This window comes from Mus musculus, chromosome 7 (assembly GCF_000001635.26).
Source record: "Mus musculus strain C57BL/6J chromosome 7, GRCm38.p6 C57BL/6J".
Lineage (NCBI taxonomy): Eukaryota > Metazoa > Chordata > Mammalia > Rodentia > Muridae > Mus > Mus musculus.
In genome coordinates this window covers 82278546-82297150 of record NC_000073.6, presented here as the reverse complement: position 1 = coordinate 82297150, position 18605 = coordinate 82278546, and the positions used below count along the sequence as shown (strand labels likewise).

At 46.9% G+C, this 18605-nt stretch overlaps 1 protein-coding gene and 1 long non-coding RNA gene across 13 annotated transcripts in view; one reads left to right on the top strand and one right to left on the bottom strand.

Moving 5' to 3' along the window:
- Positions 1-18605, bottom strand: part of Sh3gl3 (SH3-domain GRB2-like 3) — a 133613-nt gene that overhangs the window by 10270 nt on the left and 104738 nt on the right. For all 11 annotated transcript variants that reach the window (XM_030242265.1, XM_030242268.1, NM_017400.7 and 8 more), the window contains 2 exons: positions 12993-13096; positions 12021-12130 (listed from right to left, as the gene is read on the bottom strand). In XM_030242265.1, the coding sequence (XP_030098125.1) occupies positions 12021-12130; positions 12993-13096 (214 nt within the window). The remainder of the gene's footprint in view (positions 1-12020; positions 12131-12992; positions 13097-18605) is intronic.
- Gm51492 lies at positions 80-7006 on the top strand. Of its 2 annotated transcripts, none has more exons than XR_003946817.1 (3): positions 80-5976; positions 6070-6159; positions 6715-7006. It is a non-coding gene; the product is annotated as a predicted gene, 51492 (long non-coding RNA). The 2 variants fall into 2 exon arrangements; XR_003946816.1 differs by having other exon boundaries at positions 6711-7006.

The window sequence follows — 18605 nt, the reverse complement described above, 5'->3', positions numbered from 1 at the left end:
TCCTGGAACTATGCTACACAGCTGCCCCCTGTTCATTATCCCCAGAGACAATGGACTTCTATAATATTTTTTAAAATTAATATCTATATTAATATTTGGACTATGATGTTTGAAATATTAGCTTAGAGCTTAGTCATGTTGTTATAAAATACATACACATATAAGATATTCTGCATTTGAGCTAATATTATCCATCACACGGCCATTTCCACCAAGTTCTATTGTGACTCCCAAAGCTGGGTGAGAGGCCATGTCTTATGGCTCTCAGAAATTCCCATGGCCAAGCTTGTAGATGAATTCCAGGAAACCATTCCCTACAGTGCAAAAGCCTCTCTCTTCCAAAGCCTCCTTCAGCTTGGACAACAGCAAAGGGCTCAGATACTCCCCATGCCAGCAGCTACAGACTGGGAAAAAACAGTTTACCATCTTTGTTCTCATAATGACCTTTCAGTAGAGGAAATATTAAATGCTCATGCTGTCCACTTTTAAGATGTTAAGGATGACACGTACTCAAAGACACAAGCCTGACAGACAGCATTGGAAGGTCAGAGCACCTGAGAGCAGGAGCCCAGGGCCTTCACTCAGTCTCTGGAGAGCCTAAGAGATGTACCCGAAGCTAGCCCTGACTGCCAGCATCTGAACGGATGCGGGACTCCTGTCCCACTGGTCACCTCACCCTTGCAATGATTCAAGTCAGACCTGCTACTGAAAGTTACAGGAAAGTATGTGGAGGGAGGAAGACGTGGGGGTGGGAGAGAGGACAAACCTGCTGACTGAATCAACTCCACCCCCGGGACTCTGTGAAATTTTAATTTCCTCTTCGGAAACTTAGGTCAATAAATGTATATACTCCTATTGCAAAGTGTGTCTTTTCTTTTAAGAACGTGTGAGCCCTGCCTTTCCCTCTTGAGCACGTGTTTATTTTCCAATGTGATCCCTGGAGATTGGCACCCACAAGAGGAAGGACTTGGATGGACTATTGCTGAGCAGCCTGCAAAGGGTCAAGAAGTTTATAAAGTCTCTTTTATGCCTTGCGAAAGGTGGACTGTCTTAACGCAAGGCACTGGAGAGATTTACTTTGCCTGCTCTGACAGGCCCCCCTCACTCTTCTCTACACAGTGAAGTGGATCTCAGCCTGGGGCCTGTGAACCCTTAGCTGTCACAATATTAATTAGGACCTTCAGAAATCTCAGTGGAGAAAAAAAAAGAAAGCTTCACAAACAGATGCCACCGAATAACAGGTATCTGAGGCTGTGACAGAGATGCCTGAGCCAGGGCTGGGGTGTGGACTCTTCAAAATGCCCGCCTGTCCTTGATTCTATATTAAAGCCGTCCCCAAGAACACCAGCACTGCTAAAGTATACAGACAGTGAAAAGGTAAATACAGCCTGCCCTAGATTTTACTGTAGAGTAAGTGACAGATCAGAGCCTCACATAAGATCCCAGGGGTGAGGAAGGTTTGGCGGGGACACAGGTCTCAAGTGCCACACTGTTTTCTGAGAACTGCCCAGGCACAGAGTTCATCTCAAGGACTTTCCTTGGCTTCCTTTCCTCTTTCGGGACAAAGGGGCAGCTTGAGCTGGTGAGGCCTCATGACCCTGTGCACAGGGGCTTGCTTGGACAGACGCTCGTTTCTCCTGGCCTCTGTCTGTACTCCCTCATTCTGTGGCGAGTCCCCTCCTCCAAGCTGGCTCACTTCCTTCGCTCCCTCAACTACCTAGCAATGACATTATCAGGGGCTCCATCGCAGCCCCACCGTAGTCTGCCTAATTGACCTACATCCTTTCAGCAGGCTCTGCTCTTTTTCCTTCTCTGGAAAGAAGAAATGATGAAGAAAATGTTCTTGGAATCTGTTTCTGGCCAAGTCTTCAGAGCTTTGCTTAAAATTGTTAGTGCAATGCTTGACATTTTTCCTTTCCTTTATAAACATTATAGGCAAATCATTCGGAATCCTAATGGAAAGTAATTTCCCATTAATGCAGGCTGTAAAATGCTATTTTCTTTTGAAACCGTGCCTGGGAAACAAACAGTGCGGGGCCCTTTTACACTCGAAAATTCCACCTACAAATCAGCAGAGCTCAATGATCGATGTGTGACAAGGAGACCCCACAGCTACCTTCGGGGAACCTTCAAGGAAGTGGCTGGCATAGGCACATGGCCACAGTGTCACTAGGGAGACCCCACCGCCTGGGAGAATTGAGTTTCTGGGTTCAGCCTTCTTATAAAAGCCAGCAGGGTATTACTTTTCTTACAATTTAAATCTGCCTAGGGACAGAGCTACTGGCCAAGGAGAAGGGACAGAAGCTTGGACGTGTACAGCCTAGGTATGGAAGCCAAGGGCTCCTTTGTCCTGTTCTGGTTCCCTGCCACCAAATCAGATGCACACAGCAGATGTCCTTAGCCACCACACACTGGCCACACACACCCATGATAATGCATCCTTAAGACAAACATCCCAAATGTTCTTAAACATGGTTACATTTGCTAGGATTTCTCCTCTCTCTCTCTCTCTCTCTCTCTCTCTCTCTCTCTCTGGGGGTGGGCAGAAAAGAGATCTATGAGTGTATATGTGTGTATATATGTGTGCATGCAAGCACGCCTGCATGTGGTCAGAGATCAATGTCAGGTGTCTTCCTTCTATCATTCTCCACCTTAATTCTGGAGCAGAGTCTCTTCCTGAACCTGGAGTTCATTGATTCTGCAGGACTAGCTGGCCATTCCTCCTGCCTCTGCCTTCCTAAGCCTGAGCTTGTGGGTGCACACCTCACTGAGAGCTCACATACTCGTTTGTAAAACAGTGGTATGGCAGCATCATGGCTGCATGAACCCGGCAGACTGCCCAACCTCATGCCGTCTGTGGTGTGGCTGCCAGCATCGTCACACTGTGCTGTGGTCTCACTCTCACTTTCACTCTCTGCAACATTAGTGTGCGGAGGTCCACGCACAGAGCAACAACCAATGATGCTGGCGTACACACGCACTCCAGATGCAAAGGGCCCCACGCTGTTCTCTGACAATTAATCCAAATACTTTATTCCTCACGGAACTCAATGCTCTCCAGATTGCCAGTGAAAGACTGAAGCAAAGGAAAGCCGGGTCTGGTCTGGCAGCCGGCAGGAGCCGGTGTTTTGGGTGAACTTTATCCTAGGTCCTGGAATCCTGACTCTAAGAACCAACCCTGTGCTCGGATGCTGGCAGGGAGGAAGGCATGTGGACGGCTGGGGTCTGCTACTGGACTGAAGCCTGGGACTGTATTCATTTTCAAGATTTTTAGTTCATTTGTTTATATCCACCATTTTTCTAAACAGAAAGGTTAAAAAGACTTCCAGAAAAAAACAGTATCCAAAGTAAAGATTCATGTCAGGCCCGAAATAGGCAAATCATAAGATGTACAAAACTCTCCATTGTATCCAGACACCACAGCTCTGAGAGAGGAAGGCAGGGGGCGTGACACCAGGCGCAGACACACACTGGCACTGACCCAGCAGAGCAGGTTGCGGTTATCCCCAGCAGTCAGCTCAAGGGCCAGTGAGCTTCCCGGAAGCCAGAGGAAGTGGCAAAGTTTAACAGGGTATGCGACTTCCCTAAAGTGCCAGACCAGTTCTCCAGAGCCACTGACTTCTTGCATTTACGCAAATATGTGTTACTGAAATACAATTTTCAAGATTATCTTCACACCAGATAAATATTGCCCATAACCACTTAGTTTAGCTTACGTGCTGGTGTGTTTACAGCCGTGCAGTCACGGGATCTACTTAATGTTGTCTTTCTTTTCTATTTTACTTCATACCTGTTCATGTTTCTGTATAATCCACACATCATGACAATTCAGTAGATGAATGGTATCTCACTTAGCCTACCATTAGCCGACTATGCACAAAGTGTTTACAAGTAAATGACAACTTAGTAGAGATTAGTCAACAGGGTTACAAGAATATCCTGTGCTTAAATATTTCTTAAGGATGTGTTTCCAGAAGTGAAGCCGCTGAAGTGCACAGACACCTGACAGACAGAGCTACACTGACTTCCCAGTGAGGAGTGTCAGGGGTTGGCAACTGTAGGCTGTGAGCCAAATGATGTAAGAATGGAACCCAGGTGAGCTCACTCACTTATCTATAGACACATTCAGATGACGTAACAATAAAGTTCAGTAGCTGTTACAGAGACCACATGGCCCTACAGAGACCATAAGTCAGGCATATTTACTGTCTGGCTCTCTACCAAAATGTCTGCCTATGCCTCAGTGATTCTAATGTATACTCCCCCAATGCTTGTGAGATTGTGCCCAAGTGCCACATATGAACAGAAATGGAGCCTGCAGCTCCCAACGGAAGGCAGTGAGTCACAACAGGGCAGACACGTTCTCCCAGTAACTTTGTAGAACATACATGTGGCATCTGTGCACTCTCCACCAACCCATCTCTTCCTCTTCAATAGTGAAAGAACTGCAGGTAGATCTGGGTCTCCAGTTCACCTCTTCCTACCTTTGTAGCTGGCTGGGTCATGTGACTAAGCCCTGGCCAGTGGGGTGAGAGAGGTGAGGTGAATCACTTATGTTCAATTCTTTAAGGGGAAACTATGTCTAGACTTCCATCTTTTGCCTCTTGAGTCTCTTGGGAACAGCGGCTACTATTATCCCAGTGTAAAAACTGTTGCCAGAAGCCAGGCATTGTCACAATAAAACCTGCAACCAGAGACAACAACTCAGATGGTGGCAATGGAGAGGATGTGTGTGTAACAGGTGTGACAGCCCTAATGCCTGTGAGGTCACAGCGAAGCACTATGGTCCAAGTTTTACACGTGACAACCTTGAAAGCAGACCACACATCAGGAACTCTCAAACAGAAGGAGGCTATCACTAGGATGCACGTGCACATGAGTGACGGCCAGCAGAGGCCAGGGAGGGCAGGAGATCACTGAGTCTGTGAGTGAAGACCTCAGGAGAAAGAACAGAGGGTGAGAGGTGGTATTAGGGAAGCTAGCCACTCCAGGAGCCACCAAGAACAGAAGGTAAGCGAGCTGCTGTTTCAGATACTTCTCAGAGACTCACTCAACCAAAGGAATCCAGGCACGTGTCCGTGACCTGTGCTTTGTTCTTCACTTGGATCTGTTGCTTCGAGTGTCCTCAAGACAACCTCTAAAAGCTGAGAAGGGGAAGCATGGATCTGACAAGAAGGAAAGACATCAAGCTCTCTGAAGTGCTGTGTCTAAGAGGGGACCATAGCTCTGGGCATTCCTAACTGCCGAGAGCACGCAGGGCAGACGTTCCCCATGGTTTCGATGGAATCACCCTGTGGCAGATCCACAAGCCTCACCTGGAAACATCTGAGCTTAGTGAAGCTTGTCGAGCCACACAGCACAAGTCTAAGATGACAACTTGCAAGGCCAGCTTCAGATATGAACTTTCTGAGGGAGTACTGGAAGCCAGCAGGATGAAGGACAAGAGAGGAATCTAGCATACACACACAGACACACACACTCTAATCAAGTCAAGTTCTTCATTTCCAGGGCAAGGGGTATACACATTCTGTCTCTGTCTCTGTCTCTCTGTCTCTCTGTCTCTGTTTCTCTCTCACTGTCAGGGCAAGAGGTCCCTGCAATATCTGTTAAGCAAGATTCCATCAGTATCAGAGAGTTGCTCCTGCTGTGTGTTTCTATTTGCTGTGGTTTGAATGTTGCTATGAATATTGATCTGTGTGAGTGCCCAAAATCCATGTACTACAATGTCATTCCCGTGAGTCTAGTAGCCTTCCCCACATGATGATTTCATAAAGGTGGGTCTCATTCATGAAGTTAGTGTCCTTATAAATAAATAAAATAAATAATAAATAAAAGGCCCAATAGAGCTTATTTGTCACTTCCACCACGCAAAAAATATCTGCAAGGTGCCATCTATGAGGCAAGTCACATATCAGCCACTAAATCAGGTGATGATGCAAAGAGTCAAGTCTATCCATGAAGCCACAGAATGCACAGGTAGAGTGGCTGCCAAGGGACTGGGTCGGGGGGGGGGGGCACTGCCTCGGGATTTGGGCTTGCCATTTTCATGGTGGATGTATTTCATTTCAGCTACTGTGACACAAAAGTGTTAAGACAGACAGCAGTTTTGGCTCCCAGTCTCAGAGGTCTCAGTGCACATCACTGGCCCATTTGACTGAGGTAAGGCAGCCCTTCATAGCAGGCAGCAAAGTTCCTCACTCCCTTCTGAGAAACAAGAAAGGGTTGGGAATGTCAATGCCCCCATCAAGGGTGTAGTGGCATAAGGTAAATCTACTAGGCCCCACTGTTAAAGGATCGACCACCTCAGCAGTACATGGGCCTCTGGCAGTAGAGATACGCCAGCTTCTGCTCTTACACTTGCCAGTCACCAGAATATCTTGTGTCCCTAACTTTCCCACTCAGCTCAGGCAGCATTGTAAGGAGGTGGCTGGCATTTCCTAAGCTGCTTTGTCCTTAGGTGGGGCTGTGGCCAGACTCGGCATGTCACTGCTTGCTGGCCTGAAAGGACAAGTGTGCTCTCTTTCTCCTTCCTCTTGGCTAGATATGGGAAAAACAGCTGTCCTGCCTCTGAGGGAGCGGGTGGGTGGGAAACACCCTCCTTCTGGAATATCTCCCCTAGTCACTGTACAAGCGAGAAAGCCTTACAATGCTGCATGTTGTAGACTTATTTTTCTGTTTGTTTGTTTGTTTGTTTGTTTGTTTAATGGAAGCTAGTGTTACTCTGACAGCAAAGTCTTGACACAACTGGTCTGTGAACACTCTTGACGACTCTTCCTGAGGTGAACGCCATTTAAATCATTGAAATTTGCATGAAGCCTTGCATCACAGTGTAAACTGAAAGCCAGCACAGCAGGCTGCAAGCCACAGCTCAGGCTGAAACTCTACAATAAGGACGATGGGAAAGAGACTATGTCAAGCTATGCACTTTGCTGAGGAAGACTTTTAACTGCAGGCCCAGAGTCTATGTTAAAAGTTGGACATTAAAAATCTGTCAGAGCTGGGAAGATGGCTCAGTGTACAAAGTGCCTGCCTTCTGCACACGCATAAGGTCCTGAGTTCAGATCTCCAGTAGGGATTGGGGGCACAAAAAGCCACTGGGTGGCAGTGCCTGCCTGTAACTCCAGCACAGAGAGGCAGAGACAGGACTGGCTCCTAGCACCCAGGAGATCTGATGCCCTCTTCTGGCTTTTGAGAGCACCTGCACACAGGTGTACACCCCTCCACACAGATACACACCCATACTATATACACAATCTTTAAAAATATAGTTAAGGGGCCAAGGACATAGTTCAGCTGATAGAACTTCCCTAACATGCAGAAAGCCTTGGGTTCATTCCGTAGTGCTGCATAAACCTGGCATGGTGGCACATGTCTGCACTCCTGGCCAGAGTCAAAGGGAGATCTCAAGTCCTCTGTCACTAGCTTTGACAGTGAAGCAAGGGGCCACAAGCCAAGCAATGCATGTGGCCTCCAGAGAGGGAAACAGGCAAGACATGGGTCCTCTCCTCGAGCTTCCAGAAAGAACCCCAATCTCTGGATAGGTCCCCAGAACTATAAGGCAAAGAGACTGTACCCCATATGTAGCTTTATGTCACAAAATACATAGTAGTTTCTTAGGAAGTATAGAAAACTAATGCAATTAAACAAAAAATTAGCATGCATTTAGCATAAATGAAACCTAAATGAATGGGTACAGAGAGAAGGCCCCAAGGTGAGATCTCCTCAGTGAGCAGCTATGGAAAGGAAGACACAACAGAGACACAGAGAAAGAGCCCAAAGCCACACAGATCGTCACAGGCCTGTGGTCCGAGTCCTCGGGAGGAGGGGGCAGGAAGATCAGGAGTTTAAGATCATCCTCATTGCAGAATAATTCTGCAGTCAAGCTGGTATAAGTGAGATGCTGCCTCAAACCACCAGTAATAATAATCATAACTCTAACAATAGAAGTTTAAAAGGGGACATCTGAGGGAAGATAAGAGAGGTGCTTAAGGTAATAAAGATTTCCATATTTATCAACGATGTGCGGAACTAGGTTTAAGTTTCTAGGCTCAGTGAGAATGGAAGGAGGAGGAAGGAATGGGACCCACTTTCCCAGCGTTCTGACATCCGACAGCTGCCATTCTCAGTTAACTCACCAACTAACAGGAAAAGGCAAGAGCCAGCCAGGAAACAGGGGCAGAGGGCTTGGTCTAACCTGGCCTGCCACGCAGAACAACCAGAAAGAGTGAAACACAGATTGTTTCCAAGGGCACACAGAACATTTGCCAAGATGGGTCATGCTCTGGGCCACAAGACAAGTTTCAAAAAATATGCTACAGAGTAAAATTCATTCAAATAGACTATTTGAACAAAATAAAGTGACTGGCAGAAGAAATGGGTTAGAGAGAATGAAATTATTTCTTGTGCAAGGGAGGGTCATGCTCATGCGGGTGTGTGCATGTGTGTAGGATTGTGTGCACCTATATGGACTGGCTCGTTAGTGACAGAGGTCAGTCTCAGGTGTCATTCCTCTAGAGCCATCCACCTTTTTTATTTTGGACAGGGTCTCATACTGGCCAGGAGCTCCAGGGATCTGCCTGTCTCTGCCACAACAGTACTGGGACTGTAAACCTCCTTAAAACACTCACGATAATAAACTTATCTTCTCTTAAGTTGCGTCTGCTGGGTACTCTTGTGATTGCAAAAGAACACTGCTGAGCACAATGAAAGATGTCAGAAAATGAAAACTAGACCGTTTATGGTGCAGACCAGAGCATTCTGTAGGATTGGGCCCGCAATTCCCCTACAGCTATCTGTAGATTCTACCCATACAAAATTAAAATCAGAATGAGCTCTTTCTGTAGAGATAAGAAAAATAATGCTAAAATTCACCTGGAAAGGCAAACAAACAAACCTAGAACGTCAACAGCAAACAGAAACAAAACCCCAAGAGATAAAAGACATGGTCTGGTTCCAAGGCCAACTGCAAACCTTGGCAAAGAAGCTAGAGAGTTCAGAGATGTGGCCATGGGGTGTAGGTGTAGGTGTGTGTGTGTGTGTGTGTGTGTGTGTGTGTGTCTGTCTGTCTGTCTGTCTGTCTGTATTTGTGTGTGTATTCATGTGTGTCTGTGTATGATATAAATGCATGTGTACATACATGTTCTCGTGGGTGTGAAAACACCTGAGGGGTGCATGTGCACACCCACATGTATGCCAGTAGAGTACCCTGTGTCTTCCCTGATCACTCTCTACCTTATATATGGAGGCAGAGTCTCTCATGTGAACCCAGATCTCACTGATTCAGTTAGTCCAGCTAGTGAGCTAGCTCTGAAGAGCCCGTTTCCATCTCCCACGGCCAGGGATTGTAGGTGGGCCCACCATGCCCTCCTGGCACATGCATGAATGACATGGACTCGGGAGATCCAGACTCCAGTCCTCATGCCTACCAGACAAGTGAGCCAGCTCCCCAGCTCCCGGGACACCATGTGTCTACTCCTAACACTACAGATCGTTATTACAGATTATAAATAAAGTACATGTCTACACCAAGACTGCAGAACTGTTTGTTCTGTTTTACTTTATTTATAATGACATGCAGGAGCTAGAGAGATGGTTCACTGGTTAAGAGCATTGGGTACTCTTGCAGAAGACCCAGGTTCAGTTCCTAGCACCTATATAACAGGATACAGCTGTTAACTCCAGTCTCAGGGCATCTGGTGCCCTCTTCTGGAACTTGCAGGCACTACATGCACATGGTGTGCATTCGTACATGCAGGTAAAACACTCATACACATAAAATAAAAACAGGGACTAGAGAGACGACTAACCCTAACCCTAACCCTAATCTGATGCCCTCTCCTGGTGTGTCTAAGGACAGCAACAGTGTACTTATATACATAAAATAAATACATAAATATTTTTTTAAAAACTAACAATTTTTAAAAAGTAAGATATGCAGGAAAAGGCCACCAGTCAGATCTTAAAAACAAAAACAAAAAACCCACAGGGTGACAAGGAGAATCTTGTGACTGTTAATCCATCCCAACCTATGTATGGCCCAGACTGGCCCTGGGGACATGAGAGTTTTAAAGAAGACTATGGAAACAGCACAAAAGAAGTGTGTGTGTGTGTGTGTGTGTGTGTGTGTGTGTGTGTGTGTAAGAGAGAGAGAAAGGAGAGAGACAGAGACAGAGACAGAGTCAGAGACAGAGACAGAGACAGAGTCAGAGACAGAGACAGAGACAGAGACAGAGACAGAGACAGAGACAGAGGGACAGATATCCACTTCCCTGATACCTAGCTTCTAACTGCAACAGTTCAGCTGTAACTTCAGTGGGAAACAGGCAACTGTGTGCTAAGCAGGAAAAGCAAGGTGGGGGTATTTTAAGACTCCTGAGTCCTCAAACATGAAGGGAGTCATGTTTAAAACAGTTATTTTCCATGGTGATTATAAGTAAGCTGGGTGGGCAGCGTGCATGGGAAAGTGAAGGAGCTAAAGCCCCAGGCGGCATCAGGAGAACATGAGTGACTCCATGCAACACAAGAGACAAGAGTCATCCACACTTCTTACTCTCAATTATGCAAATAGATGTCACCCGAGTGGAAAACACAACAGGGAGTGGTTTCTTTAGGAGCAAGGACTGAGTCTGGGGGTGAGAAAGACCTGCTGGTTCTCACTGCTGTAACTCTCAAGTTCCATTTCCTATTTAAGACAGATGCAGATCACACTGGTAGTTTAGAGTTTTCATTGAAAGAAAAAAAATCCTGTGATAATGCTGGGGACCACGCAGAGCTCGGCTTCTCTGGCAATGAGTGTAATGAAAACCCCTGAGCGTCAGGAGCAAGGTGGGTGAACACCAACCCAAGTCTCACATCTGCACAAACAGAAACACTGTGCGATTGTGGGCTTCAGGAATTGTCTTCAGCATCCAAGGCAGAGAGTGCTCAACACTCCACCCCAAACACACAGAAGTCTGTGAAGATCTCATTCAGAGAATACAAAAATAAGCCACAGAGAGAATGCATGGAAGTATATCTCAAAGGACTTCTGTTTAGCCTGTGTAAAAAACTGGCAAAGTTCAGCAGTAGATATAGAAATAATCCAATTATAAAATGGGTGGAGACCTGACAAGATGTTTCACCCAGAAACAGGCACAGCAGACTCACAGGCATGTGATTCTCCACAGCATTCATCAATGTGACTAAAACAAAGAAGCAAAAGCAGCCACCATTTGAGTGTCACTTGGCAGTATCCACCATCATTTAAATGCCAACAGCACAGCCCCAGCCCCAGCCCCAGCCCCAGCCCCAGCCCCAGCCCAAGCCCCAGCCCCTGGCTTTGGTGCTCAGAAATTTCGTCCCTAGAAAGTCTTGATTAGTTGCAGATAGAGGGAGATAAGGGCAGACACTGTTGCAGTTAACAGGTCCCAAGCAAAACCATGAAGTTGCTAAACACAGTGGGTCGGGCCTATGTACCACACGGACATAACCACAAGAAAGAGCAATGCATTTTGGGAAGAAAACTGCACAACAAAACGTTACTTTTGTTTAATATTATGTTAAATGTGAAATACATGTGCCAGCCACAGATAGGACAGTATTCACACACAGTCATTAGGAGAAGCTATGCCGAGGGAGGAGACCAGACGCAGTTGGAAATCATAAAGAGGACATGGGAAAAATCTTTTCTAGGTTAGCTTTACTCGAGGTTGTATTTAAAATCTAAGAGTACAGTTCTGGAGTTGGTGTCAGGCACACCTCAGGGGCTCAGAGAGCACTAACTAAAACTGCCTAACAATTGAGAAGGTATTCTGAAAGGTGTTAAACCTTTAAATATAAAAGATAACATAGCAACTGTGGTTCTCTAGCTAAGGGACAGCCTAGCGACTACAGTAGGTGGCACTGGTACACAAAGGACATCTTCTCGGGACTGGTTTTCAAATTTTGAACACATGACTATTGGCACTGGGAAAGGAGGGGAACTCATCAATCGACCAAGGACAGGACATTCTCCCGTGGCCCACTCGGGATGACTAGCTTACCTGGTGTCTTTGATGAAGAGCTGGGTCCGACCCCATTGGCATCGGTGGAACTCATGTTCACAGGCTTTGGCATGAATTCTCGCTTGGGGACTTTGGATGCAAGAGATATTCTGTAACACACATGGGTGGGGGGGGACAAGTCAGATCTCTGTCCCAAACAGCAGAGCCTCCTCAGGCCTTCGCTCTTCTTGAGGACCAGACCCGCCGGGAGTGGGAGTGAGCATGAGGACTGTGCACACTGACTTCAGAGAGCCCAAAGTGTCAGAGATACGACCAGCATGCAATTCTTCCACTATGTACTTGGGTTTCTAGTTGAAAATCATCTGAAAGAGATGTCCTCATTATGTCCTCAAGGCTTAGCAAGTGGGTACTCCCCTAGGCTAGCTGCTTTCCTTCCTCTCTGCATCCAAATGTGCTCACAGGATACCTAGATGGCCACCTGCCTACAGAAATGGATGCTTCAGGGATGGCCTTCCCTCTGTAACTACAGCACTACTTGAAGCAAAAAAAAATCCCTCTGAATTTATTCATTACCATAAACCTATGTAAAACAATTTTCTATTATTAAGCCTAGTCAAAACATACGGTAAGTTTAGCCCAATAATTTAATTAAGAGAGTTACTGCATGCACTATAAATGATATTAGCGATTTTCAGAAAGTAGGGACTGCACTGACCATCAAAGCCCCAAGACAAAGAATATTTCTTTATTATTCAAAGTATATTGTTGACTGTCATATGAACACAGCCTGGCAATGTTTTTCATGGCTCTTACAAAGTTCTGAGTGTTGCTGGCTTCCTCCCCACTCCTAGATGCTGGGGATGGAGCATACACTCGACCCCTTAACAGGTAAACTAACCCAAGCCAGCCAGGAAGCCACGGGAGCTGACTTCTGACAGATAAGCCATGGTGCCTGAATGCTCTACCTGTGGGGCTGCTTCCATGCTGCCTGAGCGAGGCAAAGGTGCTTACCGCAACTCCAGCTTGCTCTGCAGCTCCTGGAGGATCTCTGTGGACTGCCTGTGATAGTCTAATGCCGCCTCTACAAACACAGCCAGCTGGCTCACTTGCTCTACCTGTGGCAGAAGTGCAAAGTTACTCTATGCTGGCCAGAGCCCTTGGGATACCCAGAGCAAACAGGAAGCCAGTGACAGCAGCTCAGCTCTGCAAGGCGGCTTGGCAACTGTCTGAGCCCTGGTCCATGTCATCTCATCCCATCTTGGAGCCCTAGGATCATGAGGTCACATCAGAGCTGTCAAGTTGATTTGTTATTCCGAATCTGCAGTAACTTGCCCATCTCCAGTAGAAAGACAGGGCATCAAATGGAGGGATGGAGTTGCCATCCTACAGTCAAAATTCTGACCCATAATTGTTCCTGTGTAAAAGAACTGCAGGGACAAAAATGAAAAAGAGACTGAGGGAAAGGAGGTCCAGTGACTGTCTCTTACGGTTATAAAATTATATCCTGAGTGGTTTGTTTTTTAATGTTCTAAAAGTCATGGATCTAAAGATGGCAGGAAAGAGTTTCCCAACTGTAAATGAAACCAATGGTAGGCATGAGAGCTTGCTTAGGGAAATGTCCCTGTGAGTACTTTCTAGTTAAGCCAGAACAAGGAACAAAGTCAGCTAATATATACTCAGAGAAACTGGGGACATAAGGCAAGTCACACCTGTTCCAGGGCAAATAAATGTTCCCTGCGTTTCTGCTGCCATTCACAAAGCATCTTCCCTGCCACATACAGCAGAAAGGATGAGCATGGAGACCCCATTGTTCCTCTTCCCCACAAATACATACATCAGAAAGGATGAGCAAGGAGACCCCATTGTTCCTCTTCCCACAAATACATACATCAGAAAGGATGAGCAAGGAGACCCCATTGTTCCTCTTCCCACAAATTGGAATGTTCGTGAAGGTAGTGGCTGATTACAGTGGCACTTGGGGTGGGGGAGAATGGGGAGAGGATTACGGCAGGGTCCCATGTTGCCCACATTCTCCTCATACCAATTATATAGCCAAGGCTGGCCTTGAACTGCCTCCTCCTCCTCTCAAGTGCTGTGAGGTTTTGTTTGGAAGCAGTTTGTAAGAAAGGCCCAGAAGAGCTGCAGTCTTGAAGAAGGACCTGAGAGAAACCTGCATCAGGGGGGCTGAAGAACCACCACAGCAAATCAGGATTAAGTTTATTTCTAGAACCTTCTGTAGCAAGCCCCCAAAGATTGAGGTAATTCCTCCCAACCAGCCATTCCCAGTCCAAACCTCAAAACCTCCAGATCTCCACAGAGACACAAATCAAAACCGCCCGTCGCAGGCTTCGCCCAAGCAGCCTTTTCTTACATAGCATTCTAACCATCCGAGGCAGGGTCTGGTTGTTCCTCACTCCGCCATCTGCTTCTCCCTGAGGAGCCAACGGGGGAGCTGCTGGCTTCCACAGATCCATTTGCGTTCGTGTATTGTTGAGAACTCTTCCTGCCCACGTTTTACAAACACAGCTTCAATGTGTGTTTACAACATATACAGAGCCCACTCATGCCAGGAATGCAGTGGGCACACGCATGACTAAGGAAAGCCCTGGCATCGTGCTTGCCTTACCGTGCTCTGTGGCTAGGAAAACAGCCCTGGCCCTCCATTTCCCAAAACCCAATAAACAAAACAAGGACAGCCTGGGCCCTGCAAAACCCAAGGATTTCTTACATTTCACCTCTTTGGCTTTTACCAACACTTTTGAACAAGTCCAGCACCACAGCCTGACATGATCGTGGCAGATTCTGCTAAGAATAGAGCACTGCTCCCTTGCAATGCTACAGCTGCACGCTCTGTGAAAATCGCCGTGACCTCTCTGTCTCTAGAAATAGTAAGGTGTCTGTTTTGAGCCTCATTTTAACTAAGCCAGCTATCTGCAAAATTCAAAGAGGGCTAAAAGCAACCAGGTGAATAACTTGATCGTGCATGTGCAGTTCACAAATATCGTGCACGTGAGTGGGAGTCACACCAACTATGCTCTCTGACAGCTAAGATCATGCAACCTAGAACTCCATCTGGAATCCTTCCCTTAGCAGCTGACTTTGGGAAGGCGACAGATTCCAGAGCCCCTAAAAGCTTGGGAGACAGCAACATCAGCACTCCACGTGGTGCCTGCACATAAGGGGGTGCCCAGCAAAGTTACCAGACTCGGCTCTTCCTACTGAGGGCAAGTCAGATGAAGGCAAGTCAGATTCAAACTGGATTATCTCGGTCACGGTCAGGAGTCAGAAGCTTCTCTCTGCCTCCTAGGACGTGAGCTGTATGTGAACCAGCAGAGATGGCGTCTGCTTCCAAGGGTACAACTTGAACTAAATACCTTGAAGGACAGAGCCAAGCTAAAGCAACAAACTCGGGGCCTGCAAAAGCCAAAGACTGTCCAGGCAAACACACCCTCCATCGGCCACATTACGAAACTTGAAAGCTGCCTGTTGGTTTCATTTGTGGGTGAAAGCTATGAATATGCTAGGTTGTACAGGAAGGGGTACCCAGCAGATAGGTTACACTAGCAACCTTGAAACACGGTGGTATCTTGGGTTTCCAAGGTAGCCCAAAGTAACTATAAACTGTCTTTGGGTTGATAATGCAGCCCAGATGGTAGAATGCTGACCCTGAATGCACCAAGCCCTGGGTTCAACTCTCAGTGTTACCTAAACCAGAGGTAGAGACAGGAATCCCAGTGCTTAAGAGGAAGACAGAGAGGCAGAGCCAGGCGAATTTCTGAGTTTGAGGCCAGCCTGGTCTACAGAGTGAGTTCCAGGACAGCTAGGACTACACAGAGAAACTCTGTCTTGAAAAAAAAAAAAGGAAAAGAAGAAGAAGAAGAAAAAGAAGAAGAAGAAGAAGAAGAGGAGGAGGAGGAGGAGGAGGAGGAGGAGGACGACGACGACGACGACGACGACGACGACGACGACGACAACGACAGAGGGTTCCAGGTCATCCTCACTGCAATGAAGCCAAGCTAGGAGCCACAAAGCTAAGGAATTCTTGTGCTCTCCAGAGACTGCAAAGGATGACAAAGCAGGCTCTTTCCTTCAAGCCTCCAGTCCTGCCATCTCCCCCTATAGTCTAATTTCCAACCTCCAGATCAGAAGGCAATCGATTTGTACTCTTTAGCCGCAGTGCTGCTTGTGGACACTTGTTACAGGAGTCACAGAAAACGAACAACACTTTTTTCTTCTCTTCTCAAACCAAGAGAACTCTAAGGGTGGGCAGCACCACTCAGGGTCTCCATTTCCTGGAGATGGAAGCTGCTGCCTTGAGACTCATGGAAACAAACTGTTACCTTAGCTCTATGGTCCTTGGTCTTCTCTAGGCTGGGGGGCTGGAGAAAAAACAAACAATACAGACTCAACCTCCACCTATGACAGTCACCAATGCTGCATCAGAACCCATGACACCTATGCACACATGTAACTCCATAACCTCTCTTCCGCTGCAAACTGAAGAATACACTCCAGAATATGAAGCTGCTCACATATTTTGGCCCTGGGAATGAGGCCGAGTCTCGATGCCATGGGGATTAGAGTTGCCAGGAGTTGTGGAAGCTTCAGGAACAACCATGTGAGATCTGAACTTGAGGAGGACATTTGAGCCAACTACAATGGACCTGGGCTTGCCCAAAGAAGCAGGGCTCAAAGCCTACAGCCTACAAAAAGGCCCTCCACCTCCACTCTCTGAAAGAGGACTACAGAAATGGTGGCTGGGGAGAAACAGGCTGCAACACCCAAGCCAGATGCCTGGGAGGCACTGTGTGACTGGCATTGAAGTTGCCAAGCTAGCCTTTCATAGTCAAAGCACATGATCTCTGTGAGGTCATCTTCTATTTCAAATGTGGTCATTCCAGTGACTGCCCAGTCCTGTGCTTAGGATTTCTCAAAGGAGCTGGAATTTCTGGATTTTTTTTTCCAGTGAATGTGAGTTCAGTTCCATGGACTCCATATTAAAAGAAAGAAAGATATAAAGGAAGGAAAAGAGAAAAAGAAAAGCCGGGCGGTGGTTGCGCACACCTTTAATCCCAGCGCTTGGGAGGCAGAGGCAGGCAGATTTCTGAGTTTGAGGCCAGCCTGGTCTACAGAGTGAGTTCCAGGACAGCCAGGGCTACAGAGAAACCCTGTCTCGAAAAACCAAGAGAGAGAGAAAGAGAGAGAGAGAGGAAAAAGAAAAAGAAAAGGAAGAAAAAGGAAGAGAAAGAGAAAAAGAGAGAAAAAGAAAAAGAGGAAAAAAAAAAAGAAAACTGTTTGTAGCGGTGTGTGCCTGCAATCCCAGTGCTGGAGAGTTGGAGACAGAGGATCTCTGTGACTTGCTGGCAGCCAGTCTGGCCAAATCGGTAAGCTCTAGATTCAGTGAGAGATTCTACTTCAAAAGTAAGGGGGGTGATGGAGGATGACACCCAAAACCAACCTGTGGCCTCCACACATGCATGTGTACACACACACAGAGAGAGAGAAAGAGAGAGAGAGAGAGAGAGACAGACAGACAGACAGACAGACAGACAGACAGACAGACAGAAAGACAGACACAGTGAAGCCTAAAGAAAATACTCCTCTGGTCCAATGAAAAGAACCCAGAAATCTGGAACTTAGTAATTCCATTAGTCCATGGATGAAGGGAAATCTCTGGCTGAGGGATCTGTCAGCTAGTAACTGCTCCAACACCCTGGCCTCTTCAGGCTGACATAGACACTTTTAAAATGCATGATGTCTGGTTTCTTCCAAGAGCAAAGGCTGATATTTAATAATGCCATGTTGTAAGGACTCAGAGGAGAAGAGTCAAACCTGGGGGTGATGCGTTATCCTCGGGAAACAGCTAGGAAGCCTCAGAACCAACCTCCTGTCTGCAGCAGCCCCACCTGACCATGAACTGCATGGCACACAGGCCCTTCTCCAAAAGGAGGTGCCCTCTGTGTGTCAGTCACAATCCAGCACTGGAGGAGTAAGCCATGGGCCTGGCCCCCTAGGATTCATGGAAATGCAGAGAGCCCAACCGCTCCCTGTCTTAAATGGCTATCCAATGGAGTCACCTGACCTCAAGCAAGAAGTGAGGCCCTCGGTCTGGCATCTAACTCTTCTCAACACAATCAGCAAAGACTGCACTGAGGGGCTAAAGGCGATCTTTCCCTATCCCCCATCCCAAAACCAGCCTGCATCAGATCGGTAGATCAAAGTGAAACTGTTTAGGGATGGTGGAATGAACAACTCAAGCCACACACACACACACACACACACACACAGAGAGAGAGAGAGAGAGAGAGAGAGAGAGAGAGAGAGACGGATTCCGACAGTCCATAGGTTGAGATTTCACATATAGCTGGACATGCATGGGGGTGCCAGACTGTGGGTCCAGCTAGGCTCTCCTGCTGGTTTCTCAGTTACAAGAATGTAGACTGGAAGGTTTATATTGTCTAAAGAGAAAGCAGTGTGCATTGACTATAGACTTGAGGAGTAAGCCATTCTAAAAACTTCCACAAATAGCCTGGTAGCCGGAAAGCCCAAGGAAGAGTTAGTTATATAATCTGCATTTGGAGACCCAGGAAAGACTGAGTCTCTTCATTTCATTCAAAGCTCCTC